This window comes from Cannabis sativa, chromosome 6, assembly GCF_029168945.1.
Source record: "Cannabis sativa cultivar Pink pepper isolate KNU-18-1 chromosome 6, ASM2916894v1, whole genome shotgun sequence".
Lineage (NCBI taxonomy): Eukaryota > Viridiplantae > Streptophyta > Magnoliopsida > Rosales > Cannabaceae > Cannabis > Cannabis sativa.
Genome location: NC_083606.1, coordinates 8073682 through 8099223, shown reverse-complemented (window position 1 = coordinate 8099223; position 25542 = coordinate 8073682). Strand labels below are relative to the sequence as shown.

The 25542-nt window shown below is 33.3% G+C and overlaps 3 protein-coding genes across 4 annotated transcripts; 2 read left to right on the top strand and 1 right to left on the bottom strand.

Moving 5' to 3' along the window:
• The first annotated feature begins 703 nt into the window (after positions 1-703).
• On the top strand, positions 704-3949 carry LOC115725546 (translation initiation factor IF3-4, chloroplastic). The gene is made up of 9 exons (XM_030655104.2): positions 704-1105; positions 1232-1271; positions 1434-1493; positions 1974-2026; positions 2221-2276; positions 2386-2419; positions 2946-3018; positions 3122-3214; positions 3536-3949. The coding sequence occupies exons 1-9, from the start codon at positions 804-806 to the stop codon at positions 3689-3691; spliced, it is 867 nt and encodes a 288-aa protein (XP_030510964.1). The 5' UTR covers positions 704-803; the 3' UTR covers positions 3692-3949.
• A 4965-nt stretch (positions 3950-8914) lies between these two features.
• Positions 8915-14437, top strand: LOC115725342 (cellulose synthase A catalytic subunit 7 [UDP-forming]). Its single transcript, XM_030654827.2, has 13 exons — positions 8915-9248; positions 9349-9544; positions 10308-10513; positions 10601-10700; positions 10794-10917; positions 11003-11269; positions 11364-11709; positions 11871-12134; positions 12251-12463; positions 12549-12759; positions 12856-13052; positions 13158-13511; positions 13636-14437. Exons 1-13 carry the CDS (start codon positions 9174-9176, stop codon positions 14215-14217), a joined length of 3135 nt encoding a protein of 1044 aa, XP_030510687.1. The 5' UTR covers positions 8915-9173; the 3' UTR covers positions 14218-14437.
• Positions 14438-19394: 4957 nt separating this feature from the next.
• On the bottom strand, positions 19395-25187 carry LOC115725341 (AUGMIN subunit 8). 2 transcript variants are annotated; one of them, XM_030654826.2, is made up of 7 exons: positions 24895-25187; positions 21598-23099; positions 21107-21226; positions 20637-20753; positions 20463-20552; positions 20093-20200; positions 19395-19890 (listed from the first exon to the last, which is right to left on the bottom strand). In XM_030654826.2, the coding sequence occupies exons 2-7, from the start codon at positions 22936-22938 to the stop codon at positions 19786-19788; spliced, it is 1881 nt and encodes a 626-aa protein (XP_030510686.1). In that variant the 5' UTR covers positions 22939-23099; positions 24895-25187; the 3' UTR covers positions 19395-19785. The 2 variants fall into 2 exon arrangements, with proteins under 2 accessions (XP_030510686.1, XP_030510685.1); XM_030654825.2 differs by having other exon boundaries at positions 23207-25114.
• Positions 25188-25542: the final 355 nt, after the last annotated feature.

Genomic DNA, 25542 nt, shown 5'->3' with positions numbered 1-25542 from the left:
GAACAATAGACGTGTAAACTTAGAATTATTTACCTCAAATACTTTAAGCTTCTTGGATTTAGAGACATTAGATGATGGTGAATGATAATAATTGTAAGGAGTTACATGGATTTGGCAAAGAGTATAATAGTGAGGTTGAAGACTTTAGGATTTAGAATGATCAATTTGTTTATGAGTGAGAACAGAACCATATAACTTTAAAGGTTGTTTGACTAAAATATATACTGAACCTTGTTAGATTTAGTATTATAAATAATAATAATAGTAATAAGAATAATAGAAAAATTTGAAAAAAAAAATAAACTTCCCACAACACAATAACTGCCCGAAAAAAGAAAGAAAATTAGAAGAAGATGAACAGTGAGATTTATGTAATGATTATTTAATATTTAAAAATAATAAAGAATAATTTTTAAATAGATTAAAACCAAAAAAAGTAAACAACTGTTACAAACAGTTACATCCAACGTCCAATTACCTTTTTTAAAAGAAGATTTTTTTTTAATAATTGATGTGGCAAAACCCTATAAAGACACGTGGCATGTAGTATTTTTGTAAGAAAATAGAAAAAGTGGGTATACATTCAAATTTTCCAATCTAATTTTTCTACAGCTTTGGGCCAGAAATATTTCAGGCCTTCTTCACGGCCCACTTACGGCCCAATAGTCTTGATCTTCCTTCTGTAGTCTTCTTCTTCTCATTAGCAAAAATTGTGGATAAGGAAGGAGAAAAATATAAGCAATAATGTGCCAAATCCTTACCACTTATCAGTGTAGACTGTAGCATAGTTGAGCTCAAACGCCATGGCTGGTATCACCACCAGCTGTTCGCTTAAATTGGTCCGTAGTCGGACCACAGCACCAGCCAAAGCGGCACCCTCTTCATTCATTCTATCTTCCTTCGATTCCAGACTTTTCGGCCTTAAAATTCGTTACCCTGACCTCATCAAATTCACCTCTCACATTTCTATTTCCTCCACTTGCGGAGCTCCAATTACATCCCGTTATGGCGGCGGCGGCGGGTCTCGTTACTCGGGCCAAGATTCTAGGCGTTTTAAGCAGAACGACTCCGACGATGACCAAGCTCTTGATTTGTCCACCATCAGGTTAATCGAAATTAATCTTCTTCTGTTGTCCAAAATTTGAATTTTTTTTGGTGGGTTTTGAAATTTGAGCTAATTGGAGTTGAAATTGAAGTGGGTTTTGTTTTTTGTTGGGTGGTTTGAAAATAGGTCAGGCTCCGTGAGGCTTATTGATGAACGGCAGAATATGGTTAGTGACTTAATGTTGTGTCTACTGTTATGAATGCATAGCTAAAAATTCACAACATTGTCATTTTTTGATATTTGAATTCTGTTTTATAATCAGATAGTTTGTTTAACTGTGTTTAAGTTTGGGATTTGTGATTAATATTGGCTGTATCTATCTATGTAGGTGGGAGTCGTTACTAAGTCTGAGGCTGTTCAAATGGCTGACGATGCTGGTCTTGATCTTGTACGTCTCTCTCTCTCTCTCTCTCTATATATATATATATATATATAAATATATCTGTTTATACATACTTATAGCTATTACAATGTTATGTTTTGAAAGTTTAGTACCTTTTTTCCCTTTTGTGGCTAAAGATGGCAACTTCAATGGAAAAGGAATAATCTGAAAATTTCCAATTGTTGCTAACTAGCTACTGATTTATCATTGGTTTTGAAGGCCTTCTTTCCTTTTCTCTATCTTCTATGACGGGGGAATATTAGAGTATGTTGTTATTGTTGACTAAGTAGGCTATGTGGGGTTATGAGTTTATTAAGTTCATGATGGAGTTCAAGCTTAGACATTATATATATAAACTGAATAGAAGTTCTTTGTCATTGTGTTCTTTTGACATGAAATATGGAAGCATTCACCTTGAGTTTTTTTAATGCAAGTTGCGGTTGATTTTTGTATTTTGATAGACTTATACTTTCCTTGCTGTTGCAGGTTATATTATCGCCGGAGGCAGACCCACCCGTCCTCAAAATAATGGATTACAAGTAAAAAAAATTTGTTGTATACACACACACACAAAGCTAGCTATCTATGTAGATCATTTATGATTCATACATATGTCTCCTAAAATCTCAGTTTTAGAAAGTAGTTTCTTTATAAAGGGAAAAGTAATCAGTTAATGGACAGAGAGCATGAAATCTATTCTAAACCATAATATCCATTTCTTATCTGATTTCAGTAAATATAGATATGAACAACAAAAGAAGAAAAGAGAACAGCAGAAGAAAAGTGCTGGTGAATGTCCTTCTTTCTATAGTTCTTTTTTTTTTTTTCTCATTACCGTTCATGAATGATTCTTAGATATGTGAAAAGTTACTGATGACATTGTGCTGTTAAATGTCAGCAAGTCGCATGGATTTGAAAGAGCTAAAAATGGGGTACAATACTCTAGTCTTATTTCTATTCTATTATACAACTTCTGTTTCTTTTAGTATTTCTTTGTTCTGTGTGGTGCATTTTATAATGGTATATACATTATGGAGGGGAAAGCTGACTAATTTTATACTGAGGAATACACATGTAAGAATGGACCCATGTGCATACAAACAAAAGACCTGAAAATTGCAAGAGCTGAAAAAAGAATGAAGGGGAAATAAAGAATCCTTGTTAGTGGTTTGGCCATGAGGCATATGGTGCATGTTTTGTGTAATGTGAATTTCCTTCCATTAGTTTATTTATCTCCCTGAATTAGATTTCCATTTAGAAAAATAATTACCCTTTTGATTTAGTAACTGTGAGTTGCTAAAAAAATATAATGAAATTTGGAATTTGGCTGCAAAATAACTGTTTATGATGCTCTTTATTCCGCTTCCTCATTTAAGTTTCTACCTTTTTAAAATTGGAAACAAGACATCCTTATTATATTGTGTTTTTTCTAATTACTTTAACTAATTCTCTTTGCAGTTTTAATATTGATCAACACGATTATTCCGTACGCTTGAGATCTGCGAAGAAGTTTTTGAAAGATGGCGACAAGGTTAATAAAACTCTTTTTAACTGTCAGCATTTGCCTACACACATTATCTCGTCTCTTGTTTTATTTTGCATGTATAGTTAAATCTTTGTTGTAATTTCTGCAGGTTAAAGTTATAGTTAACTTGAAAGGTCGTGAAAATGATTTCCGAAATATTGCTATAGAGCTTATCAAACGTTTCCAGAACGATGTTGGGGAGGTGTGTATTTATCATCTTTATTTTTTGTTTTTTGAATAGTTGTCATCTTTATTTTTAATATTCACAAACAACATACAATTATTTTTCTTGCAAATTTATGGACTGTCAAATCTCTTAGATTCAGAAAGATTGTGGCTCTACCGAAAAATAGGAACAGTAAAAAAATGAAGTTCAATTTATCATTGGTTGGTTTGTTTGGTGATTATGTAATCTATCATGACTCAGATTTATCATCTCATGTTTCCAAATATTCATTATGGGCTTATGCTCAGATTTGTGTAAGTTTCAGAGTTAATTGTTCACCTCTGCTTGTTGTTGCAGCTAGCAACAGAGGAAGCCAAAAACTTTAGGGACAGGAATATATTCATAATCTTGGTTCCAAACAAAGCTCTTCAACAAAAAGCTCAAGAACCCCCAAAGAAAAAAGACATTTCAAATGAAGCAGTTGGAGTTGATGAAGTATCAGCCAATGTTTGATTGAAGGAAATAGTGATTTAATTTGTATTATTTAACAAGCTTGAGTAAAATTGGAAGGTAATGTATAGCATTAGTGTAACAGCTGGTTGAGATTATATTTATATCACTAAATTTTGTTGTAAACTATCTTCTGGATTTAGAATTCTATAATGGATTTTAAAGGCCCTTATTGTAAAAAAATATTTATTTTTTTGAAGCAACACTTATGATTGTGTAATAAGCATATAGTTGTGAAAAGATTTTCAAAGCTTAAGATTATTCATATCTTCTGAAAACTTTATTGGTACTAGAATGATTAGATTGGCACAACCTGATTGTTTGGCAGAAAATCATTGTTTGATGTACTTCTAACCTCTCTCTCAGTATATACATACATTTATGTAAATATATATATCAATATAGGGACACGATTTTGTCCCGATTTTGTCCCATAATGTACTTTCACAGAATGTATTTCGTGGTACATTAGATGGGTCTCAGGATATGTTACTATTTTTTAACCTTAATTATTCCTAGATCAATCTCAACCATCAGATCAAATAATGTCCTCATCTAACGGTTGTCGTACATCATGGAATACATTTCGTAAAAATACAATCACGAAACAAAATCATGTCCCAATCAATATAATACCATGTGCAAATACAGGTACACAACCACAAGGCTGCTATTTCTGTCCTAGATAGAGAGTCTTCAACTCACTTACCTAACGATATGAGCTTTGGCTTAGGTTTTAAGTTCTTGCAATTCAAGCATGGTTTTCAATTCTTCTTGTTCTGGTTATTTAGAAACTATTTCTGTAAAAAAAACAAATCATCATCAAGATAAGTACTTTTGATGCTACTTGTTCCCTTTGTGGTTTCTTCTTAAAACGTCACCGTTTAGGTGAGGCACCACCACCAATGTTTAAAAATTTCAAAGGCCAACTCATGTTAAATATGTTGGCAATGTGTCTATCTATCTATTCTTCTACCATCACTTTCTTCAGACTATTAAATTAAATTAAGAAACATTGTGGCTAATTCTAGAATTCTATTTTTGTACTCCACCATTTTTGGTTCAAATTTAAAAGCTTAAATATTGTGTTTGGGATAGATTTTGCTTGTATTTGTAGCTTCATAAATATATAATTTTTAGTAAACTTGGAATCCTAATTTCTTTAAAAATTAGTGTATTTTGTTTAATTAAATAAGCTAGAAATAACTTATTTTAAGCTTTGCCAATAGGGATCATATCTCTGTTTGACTTTACTTTTGTTTATACTTATAATAATTTCTATATAAAAGCTACAAAATAATAAAAATAATGATAACAATAAAAAAAACTAAAGAAAAATATAATAAATGTTTATTAGTTAATAATAAATCTTATAAAAAACTTCTAAAAGTGGGTTTTTTTTTTTTTTTTGACGGTGATCAAATCACACATGATTAACAAAGCAATAATTTACAATCGGCGGCATCACTTTCTCAAACTAAGATAACTTATCGTCTAACTAAAGGGCATGCTTTGCCAAATCATGTGCTGCAGAATTTGCATCCCGAGCCACATGGAACAAAATTGTCCCTAAAAGTTTAAACAATAAAACTATAACATTCTTAAATAGCACACTTAGCTCGTTAAAGAACACCCTTCTTTGTTAATAGCTGTGGCCATTTTTTTTTAATTCTAAAATTTAAAAACAACTTAAAAATTACAAAATGTGTGTTGATATGATATTGTGAAGACTTCACTGAATTGCCATTTTGAGCACATAAATTGAGACCCAACAAATATTTTTGGTAATTGAAAACTGTGGGTTATGAAGTAATTATTAATAATATAATATATTGTTGGGGAAATGAATCAAGTAAGTGGTAAATGAAATGAGTTTCTAAAAATATACAGATGTTGTTGCTGTGTTATAACAAATTGTAGTTAGTGGGTGTGACCAAATAAATTTCCTCATTGTCAAACATTCCTTAAGCAATCATCTCAACCAGAGTGTTCACTTCTCTAACTTTTACGCTATTTCATATATTTTATATTCTTTACCAATATTCAATTACAAGTATTCTCTTCTCTCTCTCTCTCTCTCTCTCTCTCTATATCTATTCTATATAAAGTGTGCCTATATAACTAAAATTCTTGGTTTTTGAGAAATTTATGGGTGACTTTTAATTTTTATTTAATAAAATAATAAAATATTATTTATATATAATAAAATAATAATAAAACAAATCCCATTAATATTTGAACTGATATTTGGGTGACTTTTAATTTTTATTTAATAAAATAATAAAATATTATTTATATAATAAAATAATAATAAAACAAATTCTATTAATATTTGAACTGATATTTGATGCTAAATATTCGAGAATCACAACACATTTAAAAAAAAACAACCCGGGATTTGATACTCTGAGACTCTCAATTAAAAAAAAAAAAAGTAATATGCTCATCAAATTTGTATTTATTTTTAAACATGGTGAAAAAATGAATTATCGTTCATATTATTCAAGAGAGTAAAACAAGTTTTATATTGGTTTACTATTCAACAACCTTGTCAAGAATTCTTGTAAGTTGTAAGTAACCACAAAATTGTCAGTTCAAACCAACACTTTCATTGCAATATTCACAGACTAACTACAAAATTATTTCATAGCATTTAGAGAACCGCACACCCCCAATCATCTTTAATATGGACGTATCAGAAGCCAGATCATTAACCTAAATTGGTTAGTTCTATTATGTTTTGGAACAAATCGTCTATAATATAAAAAACCCATCATACTTGTATCTTGAAACATTCTTCAGGAACCAAGATTTTAAAACACAATTGTTACCTCCTTAGGGTCAACCCACTCCCAAGTCTCATTTGTTGTATTTATATAATAGACCAAAGCATGCCGGCCCTGTAAATAATAAGAAAATCAAACGTGGTTTAAATCTCAAGGCAATAGAGCCTTTTCCGTTAAATCTCAAAGATACATAAATATACAAGATAAAAAAGTCAATCTAAGAAGTGGGTGCCACGTTAAAGCTAAGGAAACATTAAGCAACTGTTAGGCTTGTTTTACAATTTATGGTGTTTTAAAAGAACATATCGAAACAGAAACACATAAAAAAAACCTCCATATCATTTAGGTGGCGTTTGGTTGGAGGTAATGAAATGGAATGTAATGGAAAGGAAATAATTTTCATTCCATTCCTTTGTTTGGTTGCATTTTAAAGTATTGAAATGGCATTCCAATGGAATGCTCTTTCCACAATTTTGGTGGAATGACTATTCCATTTTAAAAAGAAAGGAATGACCATTCCAATGTAACAAGAAAAAAAATTTAATTATTTTTTTATCAATTTTTTTTATACATTTTAAATTTTATTCCATTCCATTCCCATTCTTATTCCCATTCCCATTCCTATTCCTATATTTTCATTCCTCTCAACCAAACGCCTCCTTAATTTTTTTTAAGGTAGTGTTCAACTAGGAGATCTAACGAGTTTTGCCCCTTCGCTAATGGCTTCTAAGAGTTCAAATTCCAGTATTGTATAAATCTTCAATTTGTTCTATTTCTTATATTAAATGAAATTTCGCTACTTTTTTTTTTTTATTACAACTTTATTGTTTATATATTATTAGGGACATTCATGGAAATTAGAGTTTCTTTGAAATATACAATTAATGAGCATTACTTTTTGATCATAGTGTGTTTTTCATGGCTGAAAACCTCAATAATCTCTATCATTTGATATCAAATAAAATAAAATTATCATGATGTATACATTATGGTTATTTAATGAGTAATTAGTGTGTTGAAATTGTCAAGCTGATATTTAGAATTGTTTATAATTGAATTGTTTCTTTGTCAAAATTAATATTAAGTATATTTATATGTTTATAAGTTTATCTATTTTCTCTTAGATCAATTATGCTCATATAGCAATAGAATCATACTCATATAGACATGTTATTTTCATTTTGTAATTTAGATGTTCTTAGTCATTATTTAGTTCACTTAAACCTTTTCCGATTATGCTAACTGAAGTTTTGTTTCTTTTAGGTACTTCATTACAAAGATCTGTATTACATATATTGTTTATTTTTGACTATGAGGAGGTGGATTTCTTTATTGGGAAACATATAGCGTGACAAATTATTGTTCATATATTTAATAATTCTTTTTGATTAATGAGATTCATATATATAAATGTGTATATTGAATTCTTTATTCAAATAATTATTTTTGATTTTTACGTGATTATTTATTGTTCTTTATTCAAATAATCTCACCTAATAACTAATAATGTTTTTTCTTTAATTTTTTATTGTATCACTTTCAAATAACATAGAAAAAACTAGCATAAAATTTAGTATACGTGCCTCGCACGTAATTTTTGCTAGTATATATATATACCTGTATATTCATTTTTAAACATTAAAAAAATGTATAAAAAAATCAGTACAACTATAGACACAATAAATTGTTGTTATTGGAGTAGCAACTCGTAACAACCGTGTAAAAAAATAAACCTACCATCTAATTGGAATTGGGAATTAAAAATAATTACTACATTTAACTTAATTACACATTTTTAAATTTAATGTAATTAAAGTAATTGAGAGAATTGAGTCTATATAATTACTAATTTTTTTCATTTAAAACATTAATTACTAAACAATATTAATTTTTTTTCTATAAAACTAACTATTATTAGATGAGTTCATATGTAAGATGTAATCATCAATTTAAATAAATAAATATTACTCTATTAATTATAATTACACAATTACATTTAAATTGTAATATAATCCTAAAAATATTTTGGAGTTTTTTATTTTTATACTTTTTTTTTAATTTGTTGAGAAACTCACATAAAAATTTATATAGAGCAACTAACAGAACAATTTAAATTGTAACTAAAATTTACACAGCAATCTACATAAAAATTACCAGAACAATCGATACCATAATTTAAAAAAAAAAAATTAAAAAAATAGTATATAAAGTAATTTCCTAATTATTTATGACAAACATTAAATACATACTGTCGCCCATTGAAAAAAAAAAAAAAAAAAGTGAAGAATGAGACTTGAAAACAGTATTGGTCGTTGTGAAAAGGCAAAATGTGGCAACACAGATAGAATATTAATAAGCTAAGGAAGAAGAATAGTAATAGTATAGTATAGTACATTACCATATAAGATATATATGGCAGTTGAAAAGAAAATCTGAAAATGTATAATAGCTGAAGCTTAACTTCATGGCAATGGGGACCCTGCAACCAACAACAACAGCAACAACACCTCTAATAACGTGTGCTCATTAGGTGAGACACCTTCACACCAAAATTATAATAAAAAATATATATCCCATAATTCTCTTTTCCCTCTCCATTCATAATAACCTACAACTCTCCCCTCTTTCACTACTTCACACCTCTCAATTCTCATCTCTCACCACATTTGCATGCTCTCTCCCATCTTTCTGATCACAACATGGAAGCTAGCGCCGGACTTGTCGCCGGATCTCATAACCGGAATGAACTTGTGGTCATTCATGGCCATGAAGAGGTGCATATAAGACATATGCATGTTGTATATTAATTATATTGTTACGTACGTGCATGAGAATTATTAATAGAGTATATATATATATGTTTGTGTATTGCAGCCGAAGACATTGAGGAACTTGGATGGTCAAGTGTGTGAGATATGTGGAGACCAAGTGGGATTGACAGTGGATGGAGAGTTGTTTGTTGCTTGTAATGAGTGTGGCTTTCCTGTCTGTCGTCCTTGTTATGAGTATGAGAGAAGAGAAGGCTCTCAAAACTGCCCCCAATGCAAAACCAGATTCAAACGTCTCAAAGGTACATACATACATACATACATACATACATACGTATATATTGTTTTATGTTGTTTTTGTCACCTAGAGAAACTATATTCTAAATTTTTTATATGAATTATGGAGGTATATACTATAGTTAAGTTATAGTAAGCATTTGGTATGTTTTTAAGAAATTTTGAATAATTTATGGCATAAAAAAAATTCAAATTGATCAGTTACACGCATATGAAATAATATAAATACCCCAACAACTGACTAAATAGGCCTTCAACTGTAACTATGCTGCTTATAATGTGACTAAATAGGCCTTCAATTGTAATGTGTCTGGTACAGTGGATCCGTCATCCATTCCAAGTAACTTAATTTGTAATGACCATGAGGTCTAACTATTTTAATGTTTAATATATCTACGCATTTTTTTTTTAAAAAAAAAGACTATTTGAATCATATTTTTGGCACCTTAAATGCCTCTTCAGTAACTCTTTTCTTTTTTCTAGTTTAGTTTAACAAAATTATGTGGGTTGTTCATAGTTTTTGATTAATTAATCAGAAAACTAATTTTTTAATTATTACTAAACAATACTTAAATTATTCATAATTTTCTGAAAGTGGATAGATACTACTTATAATGTATAAATCAATTTTTCTATGTACTGCTGTAAATCAGAAATGTTCCTACCAGGCAAAAGTGATTCTCTGACCTAATTTTTTATCTATATATAATTACATCTATAATTTGAATTATAATTTTATTAATTATATATAAAATGCTGTTATTGAAGGGAGTCCTAGGGTGGAGGGAGATGAGGATGAGGAAGATGTTGATGATATTGAGCAAGAGTTCAACATGGAAGATGAAAAGAAAAGGCAAGAACATATTGTGGATGCTCTGCTTCATGGAAAAATGAGCTATGGAAGAGGCCATGAAGATGAGGACACTTCCAATGCTCAATTCCCACCTGTTATTGCTGGAGTTAGAAGTAGACATGTAATAAAAAAAATATAATATTTAAAATGTATTCACTTGAATTTGCTCTAAAACTTCTGTTCATGTAAATTTCACATGTTTACACAGGTTAGTGGAGAGTTTCCATTGGCATCTCATAATCATGATCAGCAAATGTTGTCTTCTTCTCTCCATAAGAGAGTTCACCCATATCCAGTTTCTGAGCCAGGTACCCTTTTGGTTACTTATTATATTTCTTTATAAAGATTATAACAACCTTAATGATTCTTACATTTGTAATTATTGGTTTTTGAAAATGAAGGGAGTGAAAGATGGGATGAAAAGAAAGAGGGAGGATGGAAAGAAAGAATGGAGGATTGGAAAATGCAGCAGGGAAATCTTGGTCCTGATCCTCATGATGATGTTAATGATCAAGACATGGCTCTGTATGTAAACTTACATATTAATCAATACATGTATATACAAATTAATATGATATATGAAAAGACTAATACTAATTATTTTATGTAGGATTGATGAGGCAAGGCAGCCACTATCAAGAAAAGTACCACTTGCATCAAGCAAGCTCAATCCATATCGAATGGTGATTGTGGCTCGTTTGTTCATCTTGGCCTTGTTCTTCCATTATAGAATTCTGAACCCAGTTGAGGATTCATTTGGTCTATGGTTGACTTCTGTGATATGTGAGATTTGGTTTGGGTTTTCATGGATTCTTGATCAGTTTCCCAAATGGTTCCCCATTGACCGCGAGACCTATCTTGATCGTCTTTCAATCAGGTATGTAAAACTAAAGAGCATAAGAAGCAAGTGAAAATCAAAATAAAAGTTGTGTATTTTGACAAGTGAGTTTACTAACTCAAATTTTATGTAGGTATGAGAGAGAGGGAGAGCCAAACATGCTTGCCCCAGTTGATGTGTTTGTGAGTACTGTGGATCCAATGAAGGAACCTCCTATTGTTACTGCCAACACAATTCTTTCGATCTTAGCAATGGACTACCCAGTTGACAAGATCTCTTGCTACATTTCTGATGATGGAGCTTCCATGTGTACATTCGAAGCCTTATCGGAAACTGCAGAGTTTGCTAGGAAATGGGTTCCTTTCTGCAAGAAGTTTTCCATAGAGCCAAGAGCTCCTGACATGTACTTCTGTGAGAAGATTGATTACCTCAAGGACAAAGTGCAACCTACTTTTGTCAAGGAGAGAAGAGCAATGAAGGTTTGTGAACAAAATAGATCAAAATGTTACACAAGGATTTGATTTGATTTGATGCTTTTCCTGCTAAGTTGTTACATAGCAATGCTCATGTTGGAATCAAAAGTTAGAAACCCTTTTGAGAGATAATAATATATTGTTTTTTTTGCTTGTTTTTTTGACAGAGAGAATATGAGGAATTCAAGGTGAGAATCAATGCTCTTGTTGCCAAAGCTACAAAGGTTCCTCCAGAAGGTTGGATTATGCAAGATGGAACACCATGGCCTGGGAACAACACCAAGGATCATCCTGGTATGATTCAAGTTTTTCTTGGTCATAGTGGAGGACTTGACACTGAGGGAAATGAGCTGCCTCGCCTTGTCTATGTCTCTCGTGAGAAAAGGCCTGGTTTCCAACATCACAAGAAAGCTGGTGCCATGAATTGCCTGGTAAGAATTTCAAGCATTCTGTTCTTTCTATCCTGAGAAAATCAATGTGCATGTTTTAGTAATAGCAATGATTTTACTTGCCAATGCTTCTAAACTTCATGAAAATCATTCTTCAGGTTCGAGTTTCTGCTGTGCTTACCAATGCTCCTTTCATGTTGAACTTGGATTGTGATCATTATATTAACAACAGCAAGGCTGCAAGAGAGGCCATGTGTTTCTTGATGGATCCTCAGGTGGGAAAGCGAGTCTGCTATGTTCAGTTCCCTCAAAGATTTGATGGTATTGATAAGAACGATCGATATGCCAACAAGAACTCAGTCTTCTTTGATGTAAGTCACACAAAACTCTCACATCATAATGGCCTATAATCCTACTATTTCAAGTAGTTAACAATCAAAATCTTTGTTTTTGTAGATTAACATGAGAGGTCTAGATGGTGTTCAAGGACCAGTATATGTCGGTACAGGATGTGTGTTTAGAAGACAAGCCTTATATGGCTACAATCCTCCAAAGGGTCCAAAGCGTCCAAAGATGGTGAGTTGTGACTGTTGTCCTTGCTTTGGCCGCCGCAAGAAGCTTCCCAAGTATGTCAAGAATGATGTAAATGAAGGAGCCAGTCTACAAGGTTTGTAAAGATCATTATCCTTTAAATACTTTCCTTGTTATCAAATGCAAACTTTTCTTTCCAAGTCGACTAAGTTTATGTTCGTTTTTCGTGTAGGAGTGGAAGATGACAAGGAGATACTACTGTCAGAGATGAATTTCGAAAAGAAATTTGGACAATCTGCAATTTTTGTAACCTCAACATTGATGACAGAAGGTGGTGTGCCTCCTTCCTCTAGTCCAGCAGCCTTGCTCAAAGAAGCCATTCATGTCATCAGTTGTGGTTATGAAGACAAAACAGAATGGGGTCTTGAGGTAGAGTTCAAAAGCTTATCAACATTTACATTTTATGTAATGAGTTTTAGAAAAATGGTAGCTTGAACAAAGAACTGAATATTTTCTTGCTCATTGCATATGCAGCTAGGATGGATTTATGGATCTATCACAGAAGATATTCTGACTGGATTTAAGATGCATTGCCGTGGTTGGAGGTCAATATATTGTATGCCAAAGAGGCCTGCATTCAAGGGTACAGCACCCATCAATCTTTCTGATAGGCTCAACCAAGTACTTCGATGGGCTTTAGGTTCCATTGAAATCTTTTTCAGTCACCATTGTCCTCTCTGGTATGGCCACAAGCAAGGAAAGCTCAAGTGGCTCGAGCGGTTTGCTTATGTCAACACAACTGTCTACCCTTTCACCTCCCTACCACTTCTTGCCTATTGTACCCTCCCTGCAATTTGCTTGCTCACTGATAAATTCATCATGCCACCGGTATGTGCATTACATTAACTCTTTCAACTCAACTCATTTTATGAGGAAGATAACTATTCATTTAACCATTTACATTTATTTGATTCTGTTGGTAAAATGATGATTTGGTTTGTTCATGATCTAGATAAGCACTTGGGCAAGTCTCTACTTCATTTCTCTGTTCATTTCAATCTTTGCTACTGGTATTCTTGAGTTGAGATGGAGTGGAGTAAGCATTGAAGAGTGGTGGAGAAATGAGCAATTTTGGGTCATTGGTGGTGTATCAGCTCACTTATTTGCTGTTGTACAAGGTCTTCTAAAGATTTTGGCTGGAATTGACACTAACTTTACAGTCACATCAAAAACAACAGATGATGATGATTTTGGAGAGTTGTATGCCTTTAAATGGACCACACTTCTAATTCCACCAACAACTCTATTAATCATCAACATTGTTGGAGTGGTTGCTGGGATTGCAGATGCCATAAACAATGGATACCAATCATGGGGTCCTCTATTTGGAAAGCTTTTCTTTGCCTTTTGGGTCATTGTCCATCTATATCCCTTCCTTAAAGGTTTGATGGGGCGCCAAAACCGAACACCTACCATTGTTGTCATATGGTCAATTCTTTTGGCTTCTATCTTCTCCTTACTTTGGGTTCGAATTGATCCATTTGTAATGAAAACCAAGGGGCCTGATGTCAAGCAATGTGGACTCAATTGCTGAAAATATTTTGTACTTGCATTTGTCCCCCTTTCAATGTGTGCATCCCCACAAGAATACAAGGTATATTTTTGTTTATGTGATTATGATGTATAAACCAAATACATTGCAGATTCCCAAGAATGAATAAGATAGAGTGAAATTTTTGTGTAGCATAAATTCAATGTATGTACCCAGTTTTGCAATTGAAACAAAATTGTTGCTTATGATGCTTTTCACACCAGTACCATCTTTTGGCAATCAGTTACACAAAGTATGTTTCCAAATGTTTATATACAATCAAGTTGTTTCACACTATTTGTAACTAGTTTATGCTGTCAAATAGAGGATGAAACAAAACCGCTAAGTTTCATAGTCCAAGTCTAAAAATACAAAACATCGCAACATTTTGATATATACTTGAATATTAAATTATTAAAATTTAGTATTGAATAATTTATATATAAATATAAAAAAAAAAAATTATTCATATATGAGGTTGTAGCTTGTAGTTGTACAAAGAACTAAGACCATTTATCTATGAATAAAACAGAGAACATATTAAAGTTATAAAATATTTAATCAATGGTTGCTAGTACGGTTCACTAATGCCCATTTTTTGATGCAAGTAATATTGATTCAGATTACGGATGTAGTATGACATCAAAGTGAAGGTGTTGTATATAATAGAGATTATATATAACAAGGACCAATATGAATGAAACTGTCTTTATTTAATATGTCATTTACTATAAAGACTAATTCATATCATAACAATGATCAATAGTAAATCGACCTAAATCTTGAGTAATCATGAATTCCTACTCGTGTTATTAGTTTTCTTGATTCACTCGTTAAAGTTTATCAAAGAAGATGATTCTTAGAACTTCTATTTTGAGAAGCTAACAATGTGGATGGCTGGGAACATGATTTACAATTATGGAATCTTGATTTTTCTAACGGATCGGATGCTAGTTCCTTTTAAGTGTTAATTCTAGAACTGGAATATTATGCACAAATTTAGATGGGATCTAAATTATACTTCCACTAGTGAATTAATGTACTAAAGGATAAAGAAGTAATTAGAAGAATAAAACTGTATTTTGACCGAAACTAATTACAAACTAACACATGGAGGGATAATCACTGGAATTGATTATATCAATAGACAATGGAGTAAAACTCAGTAAATATAATTATATAATTACTAAGAGTTCAATTCTATATTTTTAGTGGAGTAATCATGAAATTAATAAACAAAGATTATTTGGTTGATGCTCAATAAATAATCTAATTTATTGGAGCTTAGAATTATAGGTTCATGGTCCCCGAATAACCACCTTGAAACACTGTCAAGAGAAAGGATAAAGAGTACTATAATATCATTCGGATATAGATTGGAAAAATAATAATTATTTATTTTTGTAATAAATAAATAATTTTCAAATTAATTAAATAGGAAAAAGATAAAAATTGTTAAGTCAAAATTTATCAAGACAAAATTTGTTGAGACAAAAATTATCAGGTTAAAAGACACCATCCTTGTCCTAAACAGACAAGGGTTAATTTAGCTTGTCTTTTTGGGTTAATTAATTAATTAATTAATTCAATGAGATTATTATTTGAATTTGAAAAGTGGTTAAATATATGATTTTGTTTATCGAAATTTTTGGAAACTAAATATTTTAGAACTAAAGAAATAGTGAAATGCAGAATATGAAGAGACAGAGAATTTTTACGTGGTTCGGATGTTAATTAACCTTAGTCTATGAGTTAGTCATTAGCCTCTTAGGGAGTTTTTGATATGTTTACAATATTTTTTGCAAGATTCCCTAACTCTATACTCTAAGTTTCTCTTGTAGAAGATGAAGACCAAGAGTAATATTGGAAGAATTTTAGCTATGTAGGTTGTGATCCTCCTTTTGTAAACAGAAGGCTATTTATAGGCTAAGTGACGGGTATGGACATGGCCATGACCCGCCTAAAATTTCTACTCAAAGCCCACTAATAGGGTAAATTGTGCAAAGCAAGAGATGTCACTTGGGTCCCTTAGGAACCACTGTCCCTATGCGTGATGTAGCTAGACAATGGGGGACTATTTGTACGAAGTGAACACGCGTCATCCAAAGGTTTAACCTTTATAAGTATAGTCCACGTGTCGCTCAAAGCTTTCTTCTTTAAAAGCAAGAGTCTGCAATATCTGCCTGGAAAAAAGGTGGTAGAGGTGTGCGCACTACCATGTTTGGAAGTAGGAGACAAGATCTGATCTTCGTCAGAAAAAGCATCACTGTCACTTGGTGATCTGACATGCAAAAAAGGTAGACATCCGCGACACTCCAAGATGGTCGACATCCACATTAGGCTCTACGAATACCCGTCTGGGTATCAGCTGGGCATGCTTCCGTGCTTAGAACCCTCCGGGTCCAGGAGAGGCAATTCGCCTTCTGCGTCCGGGAAGCCAAGGCAAAGTTAAGTAGGCTTCCGTGTATTCTTCTATCCTGAGCTATTCTCGGTTCTAGGAGGCCTCTCCGTGACAGAATTATACCAAAGGACTTTGATTAGGAAAGCATTAAGCTAATCCCCCTCATTAAATGTCATATGTCATATGTTCAGAAGTACAAATAATATTTACCCGCAAGCTTTCAGGACGCTCTACAGTCCAATAGCTTGCATTACTCTTTTGCTCTTTGGAGATAAGTCTTTGACACATGGTGTTGGCTGGGATCACAAACGTATCTCATGAGCTGTTATCGAGTAAGAGGTCATTAATTTCATGTACCATTGGCGTGGCACGCATGCGGCACCTTTAAAGAAATTGTTGGCAACATGCGCGCGTTGGGGGCACATTTCTTAGGAGGAGTTGCAATGATGGTAGGACAATTGAGATGACCCCTCTTATAATGTGTATAGTACACGGGACGTGCAATGATGAATAATAAATGCAGTGTGAGTATTAAATGCAATCTTTACAACTTCCCATCCGTCGGATCGAAAGATGCTTTTTGGAAGAAAAGATCTGGGCCATCCATTTCGAGTTACAAGAGTCCTGATAGAGGTACAAAAGGATTTGTCTAACCATTTTCTTCTCTTTCACTATCTCAGACTTTCAAAATCCCCATTTTTGAATTCTCAAGCTAGAGCACTCTATTTTCCAAAAAATATCTTCTTTGCCATTGTATTAATAGTGAATGTAAGAAGTCTTCAACTTTTTGATTCAAATCTTCCTAAACCTCCACTCGACCCATTTTCCAGAAACAACACCGTTGAATCTCGAACCATTCCACCCTAGATGGCAGATGACGTGGTCAAATCAGGTATTAAGTTTATGGTTGGCAAACTTAGTAATTTGACACTATAATCAGACTTGTTGGAGAGGATTAAAAATGCTCAGTTGGTGGATCCAGAATTGGTGAAAGTTTGAGAAGAAGTCTTAGTTGGCCAAGCTAAAGATTTCTCAGTATCAGCTAACATGGTGTTATTTTATAAAACCCAAGTTTGTATCCCGAACTTAGAAAAGAGATTCTAGATGAAGCTCATACCACTCCCTATTCATTACATCCTGGTACCACCAAGATGTATCAAGATCTAAATCCATACTACTGGTGGTGTAGTATGAAAAAGGATGTGGTGGAATATGTGACCAAATGTTTTATTTGTCAACAGATTAAGGCTAAACATCAAAGGTCTGCAGGATTGTTGCAGCCTTTGACACTTCCTGAGTGCAAGTGAGAGGATGTTACCATGGATTTTGTGGTTGTATTACCTAAAACCACGGGTATGTTTAATTCCATATGGGTAGTTGTGGATTGGTTTACCAAGCCAACACACTTTCTGCCACTGAAAACAACATATTCACTACATCAGTGTGCAGAATTTTATGTAAAAGAAATAGTACGACTTCATGGGGCTCCAAAGTCCATTATTTTGGATAGGGATCCAAAGTTCACTTCCAAGTTTTGGAAAAGTCTCCAGCGAGCCATGGGAACAACGCTGAAGTTTAGTACAACTTTCCATCCTTAGACAGATGGTCAGTCCGAGAGGACAATTCAAATATTAAATGATATGTTACGAGCCTGTGTGATGGATTTTGAAGGCTCCTAGAGTAAGTATTTGCCACTGATGGAATTTTCATACAACAATAGTTATCAGAGTACCATAGGGATGACTCCCTATGAGATGTTGTATGGCACAAAATGTAAATCTCCAATTCACTGGGATGAAATCGAAAAAAGAAAATACCTAGGTTCGGGATTAGTTTAGCAGACCAATGAGGCTATAGAGAAGATCAAGGCCAGAATACTTGCTTCTCAGAGCTGGCATAATAGTTATACAGATCCAAAACATAGACACATAGAGTTTCAGGTAGGAGATCATGTCTTCCTACGGGTATCACCAATGAAAGGGGTTAAACATTTCTAGAAAAAGGGCAAGCTATGCCTTAGATTTACAAGGCCATTTGAGATTCTCGAGAAGTTTAGATTGGTAGCATACCGTCTAGCCTTGCCTTCAGCTTTGTCACCAATACATAACATATTTTATATTTCTATGTTGAAGAAATGCATCTCGAATCCAACCCATGTTCTAATTTATGAAACCCAAGAGCTCCAATCACATTTTTCATATGAGGAGCAACCAGTGTCGATTCTTAACAGAAAGAATAAAGTCCTTTGAAACAAGATCATAACACTAGTCAAAGTACTCTGGAGAAATAGTAAAGTGGAGAAAGCCACCTGAGAATTAGAGTTCGACATGAGGTCTCAGTGTCTGGAGTTATTCATGTTAGATTTTAGAGACGAAATTCTTTTAACGGGTGAATAATTGTAATGACCGCTTGACTTTTATGAGAAACAATAAATAATTAAGCATTACACGTGGTTGGTTGCAGTGTTTGGATGTTTATCAAAAAAATAACGTGAATTACTTGCAGTGTTTGGATTTTATTTTACAATCAAGTATTACACGTGGCTTTTTTTTTTTAAAAAAAAAAACTAAAATAAATCCATTCATATGATTAGTTCAAAATTAAACTTTCTGCAACAAAATAAATAAACCCAAACTTGCTAAGTGTAATATTTGAGCATAAACTGTACGCATCTCAAGTTGAAACACAATAGCAAATTGGGATGTTTCCATTTCTTCATTTCAATGATAAGAAACGTTAGATATGTTATGTCCAATTCTAAGTATATATCAACTCAAAATTTAACTCAAAAACACATGTACAAAACAGAACCCTGTTTTTCTACACCCTTTTCTTTCCCATTTCTGGATTTGCATGTACAATAATGAAACTCAACATTTTCCTATCTCTCACTCTATATATATATCTCTCTTTGAATTTTCCTTTTTTTTAGTTACTTAATACAAGAAGAAAAAGAATTACAAGTGGGAAAAGACAGAGCAATTAAGCTAAGCTAATCACTCTTTGCTTTGTTAAAAAGAAAAAAGGGATTGATTAGAAAAAGAAAATAATCCATTTAAGTTCTAGAAAAAAAAAAAATTAAGGGAGGGAACAAAAAGAAAAAAGATAACACTAAAACCTCAATTTACATACAGAGAACGGAGGAGACACCGCTGATCTCTTCGCCGCAACTAGTGAGGATTATAAGGATGTCTTGATTGCCAAAATTGGCTACTTAATCTTCCCAAATCTTCTTTTATTTGTATGAGATGTGTCCTTAGACTAAATTCCTCCACCTGTTTCGAGTCAGTTAGTGATTAGAGATAGAAATACTACTACTAACATTTGAAAAAGCCTTAAACACTAGATAAGAAGAATTTAAAGAACATGTTGTCGATGCAATTGGATCATATAGTTTTCCATTAATCTTACGAGCGGTTAGTGAAAGAAGCGGTAAAGAGATTTTAGAGAAAAAAATACTTCATCATTGCTTTTTACCTGCATAGCTGTTGTCGAAGCCAATAAAGTTTCACATGCGTCAAGCATTGCTTTCTCCCGAGCTGCTACAACAGCAAGTTCTGAAACCAAACTATTTATGCTTTCCGCCTACAAGTCATGTTAAGATGTGAAAAAGTCTTTTAGTACATTGATAGTATCTAGAATGACACTATGGGCTTACTCGGGTTTCAATCTTACAGGGCTTATCCTTTGGACTAGACAAATATTTGATAATGATGGATAATTGGAACATTCACAATACAAAAGCATTGAGACAGAAAACCATGCATTTAGCAAAAGAGAAAAAGGAGAACCGGATTGTATATATATATATGTGTGTGTGTAATGTAATTTGTAAATATGAGCTCACCCTTGGAAGCAAAGAGCAAATAGATGTTCCCATAGCCTGCATCACATCAACTGCTGAGCAGATAGCAACCTTCAAAGAATCAATATCTGCCTGCAAAAATAAGAAGTGTACAATGATATCAGTAATTATTACCACAACAGACAAAATTGGATGACTTCATTCAAACTAACATACCCTTGCTACACCGGTAACTGGAAGACGGAGAGTGCTTGCTTCCAAATCTTCCACAGCCCCAGATAAAGAGGTCATGTGATCTCTTTCAAGCAAAGCCCAATCATCAAGGTAGGGCATCTGAATCATCATCAGGTAAACAAGAGATTAGAAATGGTATCACAATGACATGTGAAGGTAAACTTTTGGGTTCAGATGTGTATAGACTGAAGAAAGGAAACAAAAATAATAGAAAGAGATTAAAACTGAAAAGGTGCCCATAAATTATGCATATATGACATTACTTTCTAAATCATTTGCTTATTTCACCAGGATGAATAAACGTGGATACAACCGAATTCCCAGACCAGCCTCCTAAAAGCATACAATTATTTCCTTTTTTTCAACTGAAATTCTCTTGACTAGAAAATGTACCCATATCATGAAGAAAATTAATAAAGTTCATGTAACATAATAAGAAGAAGAAACATTACTTGATCATTCAAAACTGAGTTCAGTTCGAGCTCAAGCTTCATCTGCTGCAGACTGATCCTTTTCCGAATCACCGAATCCCACAGACTTAGTGTTGCACTCCAGACATTGAATAGAGTTCTCTACACCATCAAATAAAATTTGTTATAAAAAACTATGCAATATGTAAATGTATTAAACAAACCAGTACTGAAAAGGATTCCATTCTTCAATATAAACAAAATGAACTATTTTTGAAATATTTATCTAGAGAGTACAAGGCCCCTCACAACATAATTACATAAGAAAACAAATTAGTTATGGATTGCAAATATCTTAAAACAAAAACAGATTACTGCATCCTTAGTTATGGTGCTAATTCAGTTTTCTTATCACTCCTGCAAACAATGCCAAGTTCTACCAACACTGATGATACAATAGCATTACTAAAGGCTAACATAATAAATAAATGCATGCCCAGATTTTGCTATTTCTACTGAAACCAAAATCCTACCTCGGCAGTTACTTTCTGCACATAAAGAACTGTCTCTGAGCGAGCATTAGCAAATCTCCATTGCAAATATCTATTGTATAGCAACCTTAGCTGATGAGCGTCTTCAATGTACCCAGAACCCTTTTTTCCTTTTTTAAAATCAGCAATAAAACTAAGCACAGAATTTGGATTGGTGGGTTGATTTGAAATGCCGGATGCCCTTATTCGAGATGGACTAATTCCTCTAGAAGGGGGAGTGGATGGTCTGTTCCGTGACGGACTGACACCCCTAGTAACAGAGGAGGCTATCAACGAGGTCTTACTAGGTGAGGGTGGACGAGTAGGCAAAGACTGAGATCTGGCTACAGAATTTGCAGACTTGGGTCTTTCTGGCAAACTTGTAGAGGGAAACTTGTGAAGTCTGGATGTATGAAGTGAATTATCATCAACTAAACTCACCCCAAACCCTGCTCTGCAACTTTCCACGGTTGATAATAGCCTTGCAGCATCACTTGAAGATTTTTGTAAAGGCTTTCCTATAACATCAGAAGAGGGTGTTCTTCTCAAAGAAGACAACCCAAATCCAGGTCCAGGTGTGGAAAGATTTCTGGCACTTTTATCACCAAGATCCATACTTCTATTTAATGAATTAGAAGACAGCTTCCCACCTGTTCTACTCGGCCACCGATGCTGATCTATCAAACGAGTATGTAAACCATCCACTGGTCTAGAATTCTCTGACTGATCAGCCACATTCTTCCCCACCTTTAAAGGGCTTCTCTTTCTTTCAGGTGTAGGCTTTCTAGAAACAGATGTTTCAACCTGTTTATGTGCTACATTTGATGATGACCTCAAAGTACGTTCAGACAAAGCATTTGTAACAACTGGTTTTTCCTTCTTACTAACAGGAATAGAAATTGTATCAGACTGAAAAGAAACACTCAAACTCCGCATCGTTGAAGGCCATAAACTATCCGGCGGCAACCGAGAACTAGCAACTCTTCTGGACGCTAAATGCATATCTACGGACGAATCCTGAACCGGTGTAGATGGACTTAAGGGGGAAGGAGGCGTTGAAGGTCTCTTCCTATCCACAGATATTGCTCTTTTAGATACCAAATGAGAAGAGGAAGAAGAAGAAGTGGGTGAAGATGCTGTTCTTGTAAGATTGGGTGATGGGCAACGCCGAGCACCCTTTGGCGTGGTCGAGGGAGTAGGTGACTTGTACCTTGAAGAAACTTCCCTCGTTCGAAGGCGGCCGGTGGTGAGTACATTATTCTTTTCTGCCGGAACCAATGGTGGTCGTGGGGTCTCCACCGTTATGTGCTTCCTAAATGCTCGCTCCGATTTACATACATCCATCAAACAATATCCAAACTAGACAACATTGATCAAAAGAGGAAGATATAATGAAAATTCACAAAATTAAACCAGCAATCATCTGACACCCCTTCTTTGCCTTTTCTAGTATTCCGCATTCAATGGCAACACACAGGCTTCCTCAAAAAAGAAGATCCTTTTCTCTGCATAAACAAAAAAGAAAAGTGAGATGCAATTTAAGCCAGGCTAAAAAGGAAAAGCAAAGAATAAACTCCTGCAAAAGAAAAAGGGAAAGATGAGAAAAGCATACATCTTTACAGAACCACAGATCTGATTGAGTATCAATATCAGTATTACAACTCATAAACTCAAATGGGTATTGCTCTTTCCTAAGGATAAGGCCGAATCCAGGGAGATCAGGCCATGGGAAGGAGTTCAGGTGGGAAAAGGGGTTAAAAGACATATGGTGAAATGGGGTCACAGAGAATTGCGGGAAATGCCACTACGTGCACAAACAGTTATCATTGTAGCTTTGGCTTTAGTTATCCCATAAACTGCCATTACAGGGTAAGGGGTCCCCTCAGCAATTTGGGGATACTGGGAGAGTGGACTAGAGAAGGGGAAGGAAGAAGGTAATGGGTGTAGGATATTATGAAAGAGGAGTGCGTAGGATAAAGGGATTCTTTTTTTTTTCTTCTTTTCTTTTGTCTCTCTCACGAGAGTGCCATGGTCGGCTAGGCTGGAAGTTGGTTTGCTCTAAACACAACCCCACTTAACTTATTACCTTCTTCTTCTATCCCAACTCACTTTCATGAAAGCGAATTCAATGGAAGTATATCAAAATTAAACTTTGACAAAACAAGCTCAAAAAAAAAAATAAAAAAAAAATTCTCTCTTTTTCTTAGAATGAAAAACAAAAGCAATCTTGGGATCACTTGCTACCAATTATTATCAAAAGATTCATTCATGGATTTTTAATGCCTTTTTTACTAAACCAACTACAAATCTAACCCACCAAAATAAAAAAATAAAATAAATTAAATAAGAAAAGAAAGAAGGGAAAATACATTTATTTTGTTTGTATACTTTAATGTATATTTTATTCCCATGTATAATTAGAAGATTGAAATTGCAGATGGTAATGTCCTTGGAGAAATGGCAAGAGACAAGCAAATCCACGTGTAATGGAGATCACTATCCATCCCCATGAATTTTTTTACAGTCTAAATTATACCAAGAAAAAGAAAAGAACTTCTCACTTCTCAGTAGAAATAAATAAAATAAAATATAGTACACACAAAACAATATATATGAGATACAGGGTCAGAGTGGTAAGATATGAAAATAATAATTGTATATAATAGGTAATTATTTTTCATTTGACTCTTGAATTCATTTTTCCAAGATTCGGGAACGAAAATCAATGAAAAGCATTGGCTTTAATTGAAATAGAGAAAGAAAACCCAGGTTTTTTCATAACATAACATAAACTTCTGCATTTAAGGGGTCCATGTCTCTTTTGTGGAAGACAAACTTCAGTGTTTCACTGTTCATCAAATCTCTCCATAACCCATTTTCACAGCAAAAAGAGAGAGAGATTTGATTGTTCATTGAACCCAAAATTACAACAAAATCAGATTAATCAATTTCTGTTTATTTATTTACTTAAATAAAAAAAAAATTAACAAAACTAACTACATTCTAGTTGTAAAATAATAGCGATAATATTCAAACCGTAATATATTTATAATATATATATTCACTGATTGGCACAATAAGTAAAAAGTATGAAAGATTGAAATTGAAACCCTACCAAACGCTAATTATAAAATTTAATACATCATAAAAGAGAATAACAAAAAAATCTCACTATTTTATTAATAATAACCAAACGACAAACCTTAAAACCTTTCTCTCTCTGTGTTTAATATTTTCTCGGAATCCAATCACTAATAAACGATAATCCATAAATGAAATACCCAAAATCTCAGCGATTACCTAAACTTTGTGTTTGAATGATTTTCCCAAACTTCGAATCGAAATCCGACGGATTCCGCTCTGATGTATCACCGGAGACTGGAGGAAGCGATCGACGATGATCGGAGTCAGATTTTCCGGCGAGAAGTCTTCGTTGGGCTGAGAGACCAAGATGAAGGAATAGAAGGAAAGGGAAACAATGCGTTGAAGAAATAATCAAAATTTAAATTATTATTTTTTAATTAATAAATAAAAAGAAAGAAAAAAAAAAGACTTTTAATTGATTAAAAAAATTAATTATTTATATAAAAAATAAATTAATAAATAAATTGCGCGAAAAAACGGTTTGAGTTGAATAGGACTAAGTAAGAAGTCGTTGATTTCGCGCCACCAACTATTTAATTACTTTCCACGTTTTCTTTTGCAAAAATATCACTTTTTTTCTTCTAATTTTGAATTATGCCAATATAAATCTAAAAGTTTAAACATTTTTTAAAAAAATATATATTAGCTTTACCAATCCTGTGTTACAATTTTTTTTTTTCATGAATGAAGAAAAACTTAAGCTATTAGTGGAGCGTTTACTAAACTGTATATGGAATCAGAATAATAAATGGAGAAATGAATTAGTTGAAAATAAAAAATAATCAAAAATAATATTTTATTATG